The sequence below is a fragment of the Dermochelys coriacea genome, chromosome 13 (genome assembly GCF_009764565.3).
Source record: "Dermochelys coriacea isolate rDerCor1 chromosome 13, rDerCor1.pri.v4, whole genome shotgun sequence".
In the NCBI taxonomy this organism is placed as follows: domain Eukaryota; kingdom Metazoa; phylum Chordata; order Testudines; family Dermochelyidae; genus Dermochelys; species Dermochelys coriacea.
The window spans coordinates 30646372-30663073 of NC_050080.1; the positions used below are offsets into that span (position 1 = coordinate 30646372).

Consider the following 16702-nt stretch of genomic DNA (forward strand, 5'->3'; position numbering starts at 1 on the left):
GGCTGTTGTGCTTTGTCCGGCTCGCATGAAAACCCCACAGTCCTGTGCAGATAAAAGGCTAGATATGACCTGACATCCAGGGTATGGAGACGCTGTTTCTCCAGAGAAGTGTGTGGCTTATGGAAAAACATGAGTAACTGCACTGCCTAATTCAGACGAAACAGAGACCACCTTGGATAAAAACTTTAGGTGTGGTCACAGCATCACCTTGTCCTTGGAGAACTGAATGTAAGGTGGCTCAGCCATAAGGGCCTATAACTCACACCTTTCTTGCAGAAGTGAAAGCTATCAGGAACACAGTTTGCTGAGACAGGAGGAGCAGTGAACAAGATGCAAGGGGTTCAAATGGAGAGCCCATTAGAACAATCAGAACCATATTTAGGCCCCAAAGAGGAACAAGTACTTGGATCTGAAGATGTAAGCGGAGAAGCCCTTTCAGAAATCTCATCACCATGGCATTGGAAAAAACAAATGCTGATATTGCTGCCAAATGTACTCTTGGCGAACTGAATGCGAGGCCCGATTTCTGACGATATAACATGTACTCAAAGATGCCCTGGATGGAAGCCCGTCAGTTGGGTCCTGCAGGCCAAGGACCACATTGAGAACCTCTTCCCTTTACGTAGGCTGTCTTAGTGGAGGACTTCCTACTGTTGAGTAGGACTTGTTGGAAAGCCTCTGAGTATTGCTCTTTCTCTTCATTCAGTATAGCAAGATGGAGGGTGCAGCCATGGTGCTGAGTGAGCAGGTTGGGATGGAAAGGAAGCAATATGGGAGGCTGAATTGACAGAGCAAGGAGATCTGAGAACCAGGACTGTCTCTGCCATGCTTGGCCCAATCTGCCTTGAGTTTGTGGATGACCTGAGGAATGATCGGAATAGGTGGAACGGCATACAAAAGAGTTGACTGCCAGCTGCAGTGGAAGGCGTCAGAGCGGGAGCCCAGACTGAGGCCCCCTCAAGAACAGAATAGTCGACACTTTCTGTTTTTCCTCATCACGAACAGATCAATCGCGGGGATATCCCATGTTCCAGTGATGACCTGGAGGACACTTGTGGCTTGTGGAAGAAAAGCCTGCTGAGATGGTCTGTGAAACTCCTATGCACCCCATGCAAGCGGATTGCTACTGGAGTGATGTCTTCAATGCAAAATTGCCACAGGTTGATCGCCTCCAGGCAGAGTAACCTGGAATGTGCTTCCCCTTGTTTGTTCACACAGTACATCGTGGCAGTATTGTCGGTGAGTATGTGAACCATTGAGTGTCTGATGCAGTTCCAGAAGGCAAGACATGCATTGTGGATGGCCCCAAGTTCCAACACATTGACATGGAGTAAGGCTTCCTGTTCCAACCACTGGCACTGCACCCTCAATTAATCCAGATGTACTCCCCAACTCAGATGGGAAGCATCGGTAACCAATGACTTGGTCTGAGAGGGCCAAGTGAAAGGGACTCCTTGGCACACACTGTGTAGGGACTCCCAAGAGCGCAAGGAATCTAGGACTGGTGGAGAAAGGCAAATCAATCTGTTCAGAGAATGCAAGGCAGGGTAGTAGACCATCCTTAGGTACAGCTGAAGAGGGCGAAGGCACAGTTTACTGAACAGGACTAGTTGCATGTAAGTGGGCACATGACTCAACATGCTTAGACACACACAGACAGTCGTGGAAGGCTAAGATTGTACACTGAGGCAGAGCTGTTGAATTGCTTGGAAGTGGTAGATCAGCAGGAACACCGTTTACCTCGTGGAATCTAACAGGGGTCTAATTAACTCAAATTTTTTTTTTTCAGTAGGAACCGTGATTGTCTTTGTGGTGTTTAAAGTCAGTCACAGACGGTCAAGCAAATGCAATGTGGTGTTGACATGGGTGAGAACCTCCTCTCTGGAGCCACCCTTCAGCAACCAGTCGTCGAGGTACAGGAGGATGTAGATTCCCTTCCTCCTGAGATATGCCATGACACCACCATGCATTTGCTGAAGACTCAGGGGGCAGAAGAGAGGCCGAATGGGACAATAGTATAATGAAAGTGGCATTCTCCTACCGCACAATGCAGAAATTTCCTCTGTATCAGTAGAATTGCCACATGAATGTAAGTTCCAGAGTAACAAATCAACCATTCTGAGACCATGTGAAGAGTTTAGCCGAGAGCGAGCATTCGAAATCTCATGTATCTGTTGTAGAAGTAGGAAGAGGGGAAAAAGAGGATTTGAGTGCAGCCATCTTAGTTTGTTAGAGAAAGAGCAACAGTCAGGCTAACACAGATCCATAATAACGTGAGATTTGTAGAGGCAGGACTGGTGAAGCGTATTGGAAACTGCAAGCAAAGCTGTTTTTAACCTTGCCTTGAGATAACAATGGAATGTAATTGTTAGCAGAAAATGTTGAAAACAAATAAGATATCAGAAAGAAAAATGTATAAACAAGACACAGGTTTATATAATGAAAAGGTATAAATACTGCTTTATATTGTTTTGTATTTTGAAGATTTGCATAAAGACAGACACTCTGTCAAACTGCTGTCTTCCCTGCAATTGCATGAATAAAATTGTCTCTGACCTGTTGCAAACAACCTAAGAGTGAAGACTGAGTTTTCTTCCACTCCGATTAACTTGCTGAGACCGTGAAAGTTGAGAATGGGCCTCATCCATCCTTGGATTTCGGTATCAGGAAGTGCTGGAAGTAAATGCTGTGGTCCTGGTGCTCCAGGGGAACTTCCTCCACCACTCCCAATGTCAACAGAAAGCAGATCCGCTTGATGAGCAGACTCTTGTGAGAGGGGTCCCTGAAGATGGATTTGGAGGTGGGATGCGTAGCCTGATCTGATAGTGTCTAGGACCCAGCTGTTGGGAGACAACTGAGTCCCAAGTACTGCAAAAGCAGACCAGCCAGTCCCTAAAGAGACAGAGAGGGTGGAGTATTGACTGAATCAGTGCTCTGGACTAAGGAGTCAAAATGGGTGATTAGCCAGCACTGAGGGAAGGCGTGTGGATTGTCCAAAGCCAGAGCCTGACTGATTCCTCTTGTGGGATCTATCCCTCTGCCTATGGTAATCCTGCTGTTTCAGGGGGAAAGGCTGTGTGAAGAAATGCTGTGGGCGATATTGTTGCTGCTGCTGTGCCCCATAGTGGCATCTTTGTGCAGATGGCATGCACCCTCCCAAGGACCTCAAGGTAGCCCCAGAATCTTAAAGGAGTGCAAAATGTCATCAGTCTTGTCCAAGAACCAGACCTGATGCTCAGAATAAGCAGTTTAAGCAATTGCTTAGGGCCCCAACCAGCTCAAGGAGGCCCCCTAGTAACTACTGGCATGTGTTGTGTGCCACCAATAAACATTCTTCAAAAAATGCTGGAAACTCCTCATGCAAGGTCTTGGGCAACTGGTTCTTGAATCTAGACACGGCTGACCAATTGAGGAAATCATACTTGGACAGTAAAGCTTGATTTGCGATCCTCATCTGTAGGAATGATGAGATATAGATCTTTCTGCCAGAATATCCAATCGCTTGGAGTCTCTGTCCTTGGGGGCAGACTTCAACCTACCTTGGCCCCATCATTTACTGCCATTATGGCCAGGGAATTTGGGGCCAGGTGTGACTAGAACCCCTCAAATCCCTGCCTGGGAAAAAGGAGTGCTTTTCCACGTGCTTAGCCCCTGGTGGTATCGAGGCCAACGTACTCCATAGGGCTCTCACTGGCATGAGGTGCATATCATTGATCAGGAGGGCCATTCTCCAAGGGATGGCAGTCTGTAAAATGCCCACCAGTTTGTATATGTTCTCTTGGAGAAACTCCGCCTGGACGCCCAGGGATGCAGCTACCTGGTATAAAAGGTCCTGATTCATCTTAAAGACCTCCAGAATAGAAGGGGAAGACGAACACGGCAGCATGGCATCATCTGGAGATAAGAATGAGGGTCTTGGCTAAGACATAACTGGCTCTTGCTCCCGGGAAGACATACCCAGAAGGGAGGACTCCAGCTGCTCCGCAGGAAGATCGCTGATGCCTGAGTTTGCGGCTGATCTGCAGTCACCACCGTCAACCTGTTGGGTGATTTCAGCTTTCAATGGGATGAGGAGCATCCCACTGAGTCCAAAAAGGCCACTGATAAAGGTAGGCACATTGGTAGCCAGTAGGAAGCGCGCCAGGGACCGCCATCGCTACCATGGGGCACATGCCAGCCCTGGGAGCCATACTGCTCCACAGGTAGGCCTCAGAGCTTGTCAGGTGATGTGGAGCAGGAAGATGACGATCCAGAATTGGATTCTGGAGAGCCCTGAGATCTCAGGAATATGGGCAGAACGACGCCCCAGGAAGCCAACAGATGGTCCGATTCATCTGTCGCCCAGAACAAGGCAGGAATCAGTGCCCCTGATGAAGGCGGTATCATTGGTGCCAAACATGCTGGTGCCACAGGCAGTGTCGGTCCTGGTGCAAACAGTCGTACTGGAGTGCCCCAGTGCATCAACATTGAGGGTGGTGAAATTCTCCATTGGAACATCTGCAGCGTTGAAAGCAGAGGGGCCATAAACGGTCCTGGTGCCAAGGTCCCTGGTACCAATACCAGTACCAGCTCCATCCCCACCAAAGGAAGAGGTGCATCTGAATGCAATGTTGATGGATACGAGAGTTCAGTGGCTCACTTCATCTGAGGGGCTATAGGTGGTGCATCCCTGGAAAAGTCCTGGATCAATTATAAGGGTTGGGACTGAAAAGTAGAGGAGGTCTGCGGCTGCCTGATATGACGATGATATGGACAAAGTATCAGCATTTCCCTTGTTGGTACTGGACTCAATGACGCTTGGAGACCAGAACCAGAGTCGATGGTACAGGGTTTCTGTCCTTTCCACTCAGTACTGGGGAAGAGTCAGAGGTACCCATGTCATCCCGCACAGTGGAACCGGTGTTGGGACAGTCCGCACTTATCCTGGGGGAGGCAGAGGAGTTACCCCATGATCTGGAATGGTCCCGATCGGTCTTAGAAGACCCCTTCCTTGGACTGACAGAACGGCTACTGCACATCTTCAGAGAGGTGCCTGCCCTGGATTGAGAAGCAGCAGCGCTCTCCAAGCCTGAGGGTGATCTTCAACCCGAGGAGGACTGTGCTACCAGATCAGGCTGCATGGCCTGTTCAAGCAGAAGCTGCTTGAGACAAAGGTCCTGTGCCACCTGAGTCTGCTTCTTGAATGATCTATAGATCGAATAAGGTTCTTTAAGGGGCCTTGCCACCACAAGCAAACACCATGTGTGGGTGTCACCACTTGGAATCGCCTCTTCACAAGAACAGCAATGTTTAAATCTCGGTTGACACTATCTACTGACTACTAACGATAAACAATAAACTAGGCTAAGATTAAACACGTGGTTGTGAGACAACAACCACACAGTTCTGACTTCAGCCACAGAGATTGAGAAGGAACTGATGGGGGTCAGGGTAGCGCTGCCTCTGCCTCATATAGCCGGGGAAGAGGCCATAGCTATGTGTCACCCCTCTATAGGTACTACTAGGCAACAGTCTCCAGCTCTGGAGTGTTGGGAATACACACACCTAACTGCAATACACATCTCTATCTACTCGAAGAACAACCCTGGCACTTATATGTGCTTTTCATTCATCAATCAAAGAGAACTTTATAAAGCAGGGTAATTACCATCATCATCATCCCCCCACTCCCTAGTTTTACAGATAGAGAAATTAAGACAGGGTAACTCATCCAATATCACAGTGAGTCAGTGCCAGCGTCAAGAATTTAACTCGTTTCCTGATTTCCAGTCCTGTGCCTTATCCACTGGCCATGCTGCCTTTCATACCACCCCCCAAACCTTGCATTTATCCAAGATCGCTTTTTTTTTTTCTTTTTGATCACAGCTCCTGTAAGCTGCATGGACACTTTTCAAAAACACCATAATAGAGGCTCAACTTAAATGTATACCTCAAATTAAAAAACACAGTAAACAAACTAAAAAGAGCCACTATGGCTTAATAACCATGTAAAAGAAGCAGTGAGAGATGAAAAAAGCATCTTTTAAAAAGTGGAAGTCAAATCCTAGTGAGGTAAATAGAAAGGAGCATAAACACGGCAAATTAAATTTAAAAATGTAGTAAGAAAAGCCAAAAAGGAGTTTGAAGAATAGCTAGCCAAAAACTCAAAAGGTAATAACAAAATGTTTTTTAAGTACATCAGAAGCACGAAGCCTGCTAAACAACCAGTGGGGCCCCTGGACGATCAAGATACAAAAGGAGCACTTAAAGATGATAAAGTCATTGCAGAGAAACTAAATGAATTCTTTGCTTCGGTCTTCACGGCTGAGGATGTTAGGGAGATTTCCAAACCTGAGCCATCTTTTGCAGGAGACAAATCTGAGGAATGGTCACAGATTGAAGTGTCACTAGAGGAGGTTTTGGAATTACTTGAGGAACTTAACAGTAACAAGTCACGGGGACCAGATGGCATTCATCCAAGAGTTCTGAAAGAACTCAAATGTGAAATTGCAGAACTATTAACTATGGTTTGCAACCTGTCCTTTAAATCAGCTTCTGTACCCAATGACTGGAAGATAGCTAATGTAACACCAATATTTAAAAAGGGCTCTAGAGGTGATCCTGGCAATTACAGACCAGCAAGTCAAACATCAGTACTGGGCAAATGAACTGAAACAATAGTAAAGAATAAAATTGTCAGACACATAGAAGAATATAAATTATTGGGCAAAAGTCAACATAGTTTCTGTAAAGAGAAATCATGTCTTACTAATCTATTAGAGTTCTTTGAAGGGGTCAACAAACATGTGGATAAGGGGGATCCAGTGGACAAAGTGTACTTAAATTTCTAGAAAGCCTTTGACAAGGTCCCTCACCAAAGGCTCTTATGTAAATTAAGGTTGTCATGGGATAAGAGGGAAGTTCCTTTCATGGACTGAGAACTGGTTAAAAGACTGGGAACAAAGGGTAGGAATAAATGGTACATTTTCAGAATGGAGAGGGGTAATTAGTGGTGTTCCCCAAGGGTCAGTCCTAGGACCAATCCTATTCAACTTATTCATAAATGATCTGGAGAAAGGGGTAAACAGTGAGGTGGAAAAGTTTGCAAACAATACTAAACCGCTCAAGATAGTTAAGACCAAAGCAGACTGTGAAGAACTTCAAAAAGATATCACAAAACTAAGTGATTGGGCAACAAAATGGCAAATGAAATTTAATGTGGATAAATGTAAAGTAATGCACATTGGAAAAAATAACTCCAACTATGACTTATATATGACTTATGCCCTATGGAACTCTAAAAGTGAACTGCAAAAGCAAATAATTCAGACTAGGTGGACACACTTGCGAGTTTCAAAATAAAAGTGCACTTGGGCATCTGATTGTGCACAGGTCATCCCATTTACTCACTAAAATTCCTACTCAAGGCTAACCGTTTGCCAAGCCTGACATTGCAATTGCCAAGACTTACTGTCAGTATCTTCAGCATGTATAGTAATGGTGCATCTTGTATACGGGATTATAGTCCAGCTCAGCTCAACTAACACCTCTGGTTTTATCATTTTATGAATGGGACTGATAGCAGGATTTGTTTAAAATACATCTTTGTCAGTCCAATCATTTCCTTCTCGGAGAGCTTTTCCATGCTTCTGTCAGGTGGAGAAGTTTCTATGGTTCGCCCTTGGAAAATCATGGGCCCTTTGTATTTCCAAAACACAGATTTCCAGCTCGGCCACGGGACCACCTTGACAGTCTAGTGCAGGAGTTCTCAAACTGGGGGTTGTGACCCCTCAGGGTGTCGTGAGGTTATTACATGGGGGGGTCACGAGCTGTCAGCCTCCATCCTAAACCCCGCTTTGCCTCCGGCATTTATAATAGTGTTAAATATATTTAAAAGTGTTTTTAATTTATAAGCGGGGGTCACACTCAGAGGCTTGCTATGTGAAAGGGGTCACCAGTACAAAAGTTTGAGAACCACTGGTCTAGTGCAATTTAGCTGCACTACTGTCCACGAGCATCTGACAGACAATGACACCATGATGCCCCATGCATTGTCCTCGCACGTTACCATGGTATACAGAGCTAGAGAAACATGAAGCAGCAAGGGAGAAGCCTGGAGGACTAACAGAAGATTCACCCCCAAATCCAATTGCTTGTGTCAAGAATTATGGCATTTTTATGCTGTTACTATGATTGAGGTGATGAAAGTTGTCTTCTCAGCCTTAACTTCTGCAAAATCCAAATCAGAGGAAGCATTCTGAATTGTGGGCAGTCTGATTAACCCAGATTGTCTCAGCAATGTAAAATCAAGTGTTTCTCACATGAATAGTAGTCAACGTACACATCAGATAATATAAACTGGAATTCAGTCAGTCAGAGCTGACCACTTCAATAGGAACAGTACAAGAGTGGGAGATAAAATATGCCACCTGTACTGGGTGGCTCTCAGATGGTTTCTCTTGTTGAGGTTTTGGTTGTAACCCCAAGCAAATCACATCATGTATGGAAAGGGCCCTATGTCCTTCATGGATGATGAAAGCAATGGAAAAGACAACAGGCCCATTATTGTCAAAGATTCCTAATGCCTCCATTAGGGATAGCAACATACTAATAACATTTAAATAAACAGTGCTTAGGACCTTGCTCAAGAAACCATATTTGATTAACACACAGTTTTGTCTTGCCTTGAATCTTCCCTTTTAAAAGAAGGTAACTGAAAAGATAGTGATGAGCCACTTCCAGTACTGATTATACAGATTTTGATACCTAACTTCTGGGTTCAGGCTTGTTTATGGAAACATCTCTATTGATATGGATGATCTTCTAGTGATGATGTAAAAGGTAAAGTTCCCAAGCTGATTTTAATAGATTTACCAGCAGCTCTGGATAACATTGTGACTGTAAGGTCTGACTGACTTGCCTGCAAGATATTGCAGGAGTGGACTGAGGAATCTTTCAGTGGGTTTACTTCTTCTCAGAAACTTCCAAAAAGGGTAGTGCTGGGCAATCTCTTCTTCCCTTGGCCCCGCAAATGCAGGGTTCCATAGCATACCATTTTGTAATCCCTTCTGTCTGACATTCCTATTAAGCCACTTGGAAAGATCAAGAGTTTGGACTACTGGGTCATCAGTATAACAATACTCAGCTCTTTGCCACCATCTCAAACTCCATGACGTCTATAGTCTCTTTATTCTGCCAGCATACAATATAGAGAGATGGATGAAGATTCAAGCTGGGAAAAGCTGCAGTTTTGTTTCCTGGTAAGGAGAAGGAGATGGGGGGATTAAGCCAATGGTATGTCTGCATCAGCTAATAAGGGTGTAATATCTGACTTTCACCAAAATGGTTCACATCCTCAGGGTCTAATTGGATTTATCGCTGCTCTTTGACTTAAACTGCATTGGTGACACATAGTGTGGGTGAGTTTGCTATTGATCATGGACCATTCTTCTTCGATCTGGATCTCACACAGTCATCCACACCTTTGTTACTACCAACTGGGACAAATGTATTTTAGGACCAATTCCTCCAGCTACTTCAGAACCCTTCTGCCTTCCTTCTAACGGCTGCAGGATGCCTCAAACACAGGACCTGAGATCCAGTCTCTACACTGGCTTTCTGTTTTCTTCTGGCTGTAATTCAAAGATGTTGGTAATCATATTCAAAGCCTAAATGGTGTGGAGCCAAGGTATCGAGAAAATACCTCTCACCCTATACACCTGCATACCAATTAATATCTATTAAGATCAGCTGGGAGACTGCTGAAATTGAACACTCAGGGCATGATACTATGCAATGCAGTTGTAGGGTGCTGCAAGTACAAGCCTAGGTAATAAAGTAGTACAGGGAGTGCAGTGGAACGTACTCCTAGATTAGTGAGATAGACATTATGACTGCCAAGTCACTTCTGTCTAGGAGCCTTTAGAAAAGAAGGCAAAGGTAAGTGTCTGAGTTATATTCCATGGATTGTTGTGTACTGCTCTATAACTTTCAAGAACATGGTTTTCCATGTTTGGCAGCATGGCTCTCAGTCAAAGGTACTACCCTTAGAATTTGCTCCTCTTGGTATCACGAACATATAACGGTTTCTGAATGAATTTAATTTAGAGAGCACTTGACTGACTATTATCTTATTTTCTGTGGATGGCATATCTAATTTTATTTTGCTCCTTTAAAGGTCGCCATGGCAATAGACCTTACAGAAATTTGTAAATATTAAACTTTAATATGCTTTTTTTTATTGGAAATTAGAGAGAGCTCCATTAAATCATCTAGTCCATTCCTCATGGGCCAGAGCAGGATATGGGGAGTTGCCATACAACCAACTTCAATCTGTCAGAGTCAAGTACTGTGAATCTTTCATGTATCAATTTGTTTCTAAAATCTATATCCCCTTATCCTTAAGTAAAATCATGACATACTGAGTAAACAGATAGGAAAACAGATAAGGATACAGCTGTACCTGAGGACCTAAGCATTTTAAATCCCCAAGAATTACTTGTGTCATACATCTTCATAAGGCTTCATCTGTGATGAAGCAAAATTTACAAAGCAACTACTTCACAAACCCTGCTCCAGCCTGCAGTAGACGCATTACCAGGATAATCTGTAAGCAACAAGACTTTGTTTAGACACTAGCCCATGCAATAATAAGCACTAGGGATGGCAAAGTATATTTTCTCTTAATTTTTCTTTTCAAAACAATTTTCTTTAGATGTTACTTGTTTAAAATGCAAAGCCCTCCAAACTGAATCTACATTATGTTTGATAGTACAACCAAACCCCAGAAAAAGGACATAGTAAAATATTCAGCACCATTATAAAGTGCAGTGAAGTAAAATGAATGGATATCTTACCATGCAGTGGGATTGTAACTTTCTGTCCCATTGTCCCTGTTACAGTAGCTGTTGCCATGGTCAAAACTGTCTGTCCCGTTGAGAGAGACACGTTTTCAGCGGCAATGCTTGAAGCTGGGGCAATTTTCAATTTAGTTCCTTCAGATAGAACCTTTTCTACCTGCATGTCTTTTGGGCTGTCATCGCCAAAGAGCCTTCTCTTAGCACTTCCAGCTGTAGGAGAACTGTAGCGCTCATGAACAGAGATCGGAGACAACGGCTGCATGTCTAATATGCAAGAAAGGAAAAAACATCATTACAATATGCAGCAGTTTAATAGAAATACAATTTCCAAACTGGGAGAACTGCTAGTCCCCAAGCTATAAAACAGAAGTCAGAATCACAAGAAACCTTCCACTGACAGAACAGTAGCACCATAATACACAGATCAAAGTCCTCTAGCCCTTCAATTGCTTCCCCTTATTCTCTACTATTCCCAAACAATTTCATTTGATTGACAATATGTTTGGATTCTTAGTCGCTGGAAAGCAATGGAGACCTCCTCCTCCTCCAGTCGCATCTTCTCTGTGCTCTAGCTACTTGGACATCTTGTGTCTCTGTCTCTTCCTCTTTAATTCCCTCGCTATTATCCAGCCTGAATCCTCCCTCCCTTTGCTCATTCCCTTATCTTTACTGCTCAAAAACTCTGCTCACTTTTGCTGCTGCCCAATAGCATGAGCGGAAGCAGTTAAACTGATCAGTACAATATCAGTTTCACTCTTTTCCTCCATGGAACCCTTTGGAAGCTCAAGATAACCGCCAGCTGCTTAAGATACTACATCCCACAAAGCAGAAGAGCTTTGTGTCCCTCTCCATCCCACAAAGCAGAAGAGCTTCTGAGTAAACAGCAAAGTGAAACTGGCTAAAAACTTGGAAGTTTCACTCTGCCTCTAGCTCTCACCCACTCCCAGCGGACATTTCCTTGTCAGCAGAGGCAGGTGCATTTTTTCAAGCTCTGCTCTTCTCCCCTTCAGTATGCTTCTTTACTTTCTGTAAATTTCTTTGAATGGTAACAACAGGTCATACAGTTCAGTGGACAGAAATGTTTGCCTTTTTGTGAAAAAATAGCAAGTCCAAATTGTTGGCTGTGGGGTTTTTTGTTTTGCTTTGTTTGTTAAAAATAAGTGTCCATTTAAGAACTAATGAGATAGAGGATAGTATTTTTTTAAAAAAGAAATTGACCAGTCAAATCTGAGAGCGGAGGCATAAAGATAGAAAATACAGGACAGAATCAAACTGCATAGTGAACTATTGAATAGATTAGAACAGCAGGAGAAGCAGAGCTACCAGCTGTCAAGGATTACAGCTACACCATCTGAATCACTATAGACAACCCTAGAAAAGGCACAAAGGCAAATATTACTCTGATTCAAGTTAGGCAATGTGGACATAAACACTGGTGTGTCACTCACTGCAATACAACTGATGGAAGCACAAGCAATTGAGTGTTATGGAGAGAAAGCCATGGAGTTAGGGAGAAGATTTCCAGACAGAAAGTTTGAAAAGACAAATGACTAAGATTCTAAGCAAACACAATTCAAAGACACCCAGGATTTCTCTATGTATTACTATGAATGGTTTGAAATACTATATACTACAAACACATCAGAACTCTCTACTCACCCCGTCGTAAACTCCCACCAAGATCTGTGCGAACCTCTTTCACGCGGGGATGCACAATAGGCGATACTGGCATCATAGGGAGGTGCCCTAGTCCACTTCCTCCATTACCGGCTTCAAAATTACTTGGGTATATTACCTGGGATATAAGAGATGCCATTTTATGAATAAATAATCTTCACCTCTTTGTACCATCTACCATTATTAAAAAGGGTGTGAGAGAACACTGTATCTTCATTTTATACTTATTTCACTACTGGATAAATTGTTGCATTAATATCCTATGCAAAATATCAGCCCTGGAAAAGGAGTACATTTGCATTTTCTGGTAATTTATTTTCCCTTCAACATACTTCTTCACAGGTTGGGACCTTGTTTTCTGAGGCTTGCAGAGCTTTCCATAGGGCAGAGTCACTGGTCCAGGCTAGACTCTCCAGAATCTGTTCTTCAATGTTGTTGAGGTGCTTCACCATGTCTCTGGAGAGTCCTTCCTCAGACCGAATCAATACTTCAATCACCTAAAGGGAAGCAAGGCAGTTTAATCAGCCATGCTAAAAGCAAAACCACCTCACCCATTCTTAAACACACTCTGACAGAATGCTAGTCATAGCACCCTGGTCACTGACATTGCTGCAGCTCAGAAAAGGTTGCCGGCACAACTGGGAATAATTAGCTATTTTCTGTTGGTGGATTATGAGTACCTGGGTTGTAATTACTAGACTACTGATACATTTGGGAGAATATAAGTGGGAGGAACAGGAAGCAAGAGGGGAAGCTCAGAAGATGAGCTGTACAAAGGAGAGAAGCAGTGTGGAAAGCTCCTGCTGCAATATGTCTGTGTCATGTTCTGTTTAAAAAAGAACTGTGGAATAAAAGATACATGTGATGAAAGGAAAATGACCTGGGTGTGTTTATGACTGTGAGACTATGGGAACAGGCTAGAAAGCATGGTACACTCATCAACTGACCATTCATTTCAGGTCCAGTTCAACCCTCCCTCCTTGTTTTTAAAAGCTCCAGCTTCTATTACATACCTTGCATGTTTCTGCTCCTCTTTCTGATACCTCTGCTCATCCCACACACTCCCCTCACCCCAAAACATACCATTTTGTCATAGCTGATACAAAAGCATTCTATGCTGGAATCCTGTGGTCTGGAATAGCTTCCCTACATCAATTCTCCATCTGATTTCAAGTCCCACAGGGCCTGTGTTATACAGGAGTTCAGACTAGATGATCATAATGGTCCCTTCTGACCTTAGAATCTATGAAGACATTTCCTCCTTTGATATATATTTGTTTCTTTCTCCCTCTCCTTCTTCATCTTCACTGAGCGAAAATATAGTTTTGTTTAGAATTTTAATACCCAGTATAAAAGGTTTCATGTGAAATGGTGATTATATATATACACACACACACATATCATCATTTCCAGTTTACAATTAGATTTAAATTTAGTTTTTAATAGATGCTCTACCACTTTATAACTAGGTGATGTTCACAAATACCATTAGCCATCAATTTAAACCTTCATTTGAAAAAAGGTTAAAGCCCTTAAGGTTGTGAAGCTAGCTTTACAAAGAATAATCTGACACGACAGATATTAGTGACATCACTTAATGCACTGACACAGTACAGTGAGGAGTGTGGTTTAAGAGCCTATATCAAATACAAAATGTGATTCAAGTATAAACCAATGCTGTGGAAGAGAAAGTTACTCACCTTGTGCAGTAATATAGGTTCTTCAAGATGTGTCCCCCTGCGGGTGCTCCACTTTTGGTATTCGTGTGCACCTGCGCTCGTAATCAGAGATTTTTTATAGCAGTGCCCGGTTGGGTTGCACATGTGCGGTCCCCATCTCGCGCTGTTTGAGGTGGGTAACTGGTGCTGGTTCTATTCCTTCTCTACTGCAGAGACTAAGTAATAAACTCCAAAGTGGGACACATTTTGAAGAACTTCCGTTACTGCACAAGGTGAATAACTTTCTCTTCTTCTTCTTCTTCTTCTTCTTCATCGAGTGCTGTCCCTGTGGGTGCTCCACTTTAGCTGACTTCAGAGCAGTGCCCTCCGGTGGAAGGAGGGGCTTTGGAGTTGAAGTTGTGATAGCAGACAGTACAGTGAGTCCAAAAGAGGCACCAGACGTTGCCAGTTGTCTTAATGCGTAGTGATGCGTAAAAGTACGGACTGAGGCCCAGGTTGCAGCCCTACACATGTCCATGATGGGCACGTTGTTAAGGAAAGCAATAGAGTCAATAGGGCTCTGGTGGAAACGTGCGAATCCCCGTAGGGGGTTGTCTGTCACATTGATGGTACATAAGAATGGACGTACAGGGTCAGACCAAAGGTCCACCTAGCCTAGTATCCTGTCTTCCAACAGTGGCTAATGCCAGGTGCCCCAGAGGGAAGGCACAGGAAATCAACAAGTGATCCATTTAGTGATAGTGATTCATCAAGTGATAGCATAGATTTATGCAATCAGAGATCCACTTGGAGAGCCTCTGTTTGGATATGGCACTCCCTTTGGAGCGTTCAGTGATGGAGACGAACAGTCTGGGTGATTTACAAAATGATCTTGTTCTGTCTATATAAAAGGCCAATGGACTCCGTATATCGAGAGTATGAAGTATGGACTGCCTTCTATCCTCGTGGGATTTGGGGTAGAATGTCAGTAGGTAAACGGGTTGACTAAGGTGGAAGGCTGAAGATGACTTTAGGTAAAAGCTTGGGGTGTGGTCTTAGGGATGGATACTTTATCTTTAAAAAAGAGTGTATGAGGGGGGTCTGCAAAGAAAGCACCCAACTCTCCTACACTTCTAGCAGATGTCATGGCCACTAGAAATGCCACCTTCATAAAAAGGTGTAGTAGTGAGCATGTAGCCATGGGTTCAAATGGAGAACCAGTGAGGGCCCGAGGGACTAGGCTGAGGTCCCATGGTGTAGTAGGATCACGTAGTTCTGGGTAGACATTGGTGAGGCCTTTGAGGAAACATTTGTTGAGCAGGTGAGCAAAGACAGAACATTGATACACTTTGTGGTGAAAAGCTGTGATAGCGGAGAGGTGTACTCTTATTAAACGCATGGAGAGGCTTGACCTTTTAAGTTCTAAGAGGTGATCTAATATTGAGGGTAAAGAGCTAAGTTCACTGTATGCTGCACGGCCGTGCAGCAGCCTATTTAGCGCCATGCAGATGCTCAGGGAACCTGCCCGGGGACCTGCCAGGGGAGGGGCAGCCTGAACCCAGCCCGCACCTTCTGCAGCTGGGGGCACTCCTCTCCTGGCTCCAGGCATTCCCATCAGGGGAGGCTTTTGCCCCCCCTCTCCCCCCCGAGAGGCTGACTATATTAAACGGTAAACTGAAATCTAACTTCTAACGAGAAGTTATAAAAATAACTTAATAAAAAAAAATTTTTTTTTTAGAAGAGGTAACGAGGACAAAGAAAAAAACCCAAATCAACTATCTAAACTAAATAATGGTAGCAAATAGGCTAAAAGAACTAAGCAGCAAGGCGCTGCTAAGTGCTCTGACTTGTAGCCCAGGGCGGTAGAGAAGGAACTGAGGGGAGTGGAGGGGGTTGGTCGTACAGCGCCAGTTGAAGTGGTGTGAGAGGGGACTGCGGATGTATGACACAACTGGGCACTGCTACCAAAAATCTCAGATTACGAGCGCAGGGGCGCACAAACACCTAAAGCGGAGCACCCATGGGGACAGCACTCGAAGAAGAATGTAAGTCTGCAGACAGCCAGAGCTCAATTGCCTCTGCTGTGGCTCAGAGCTTCCACAAGCAGCACAAAGCTGAACAATCTTTTTTTTTCAGAGTCGCAGCCGTGTTAGTCTGTATTCGCAAAAAGAAAAGGAGTACCGGTGGCACCTTAGAGACTAACAAATTTATTAGAGCATAAGCTTTCGTGAGCTACAGCTCACTTCATCGGATGCATTTGGTGGAAAAAACAGAGGAGAGATTTATATACACACACACAGAGAACATGAAACAATGGGTTTATCATACACACTGTAAGGAGAGTGATCACTTAAGATAAGCCATCACCAGCAGCAGGGGGGGGAAAGGAGGAAAACCTTTCATGGTGACAAGCAAGGTAGGCTAATTCCAGCAGTTAACAAGAATATCAGAGGAACAGTGGGGAGTGGGGTGGGAGGGAGAAATACCATGGGGAAATAGTTTTACTTTGTGTAATGACTCATCCATTCC

The 16702-nt window shown here is 44.0% G+C and overlaps 1 protein-coding gene across 9 annotated transcripts in view; it reads right to left on the reverse strand.

Annotated features, from left to right (window-relative positions):
* The window catches only part of RBL1 (RB transcriptional corepressor like 1), an 87489-nt gene that overhangs the window by 25548 nt on the left and 45239 nt on the right, over positions 1–16702 (reverse strand). For all 9 annotated transcript variants that reach the window (XM_038369957.2, XM_043496051.1, XM_043496046.1 and 6 more), the window contains 3 exons: positions 12848–13012; positions 12498–12633; positions 10836–11102 (listed from right to left, as the gene is read on the reverse strand). In XM_038369957.2, the coding sequence (XP_038225885.1) occupies positions 10836–11102; positions 12498–12633; positions 12848–13012 (568 nt within the window). The remainder of the gene's footprint in view (positions 1–10835; positions 11103–12497; positions 12634–12847; positions 13013–16702) is intronic.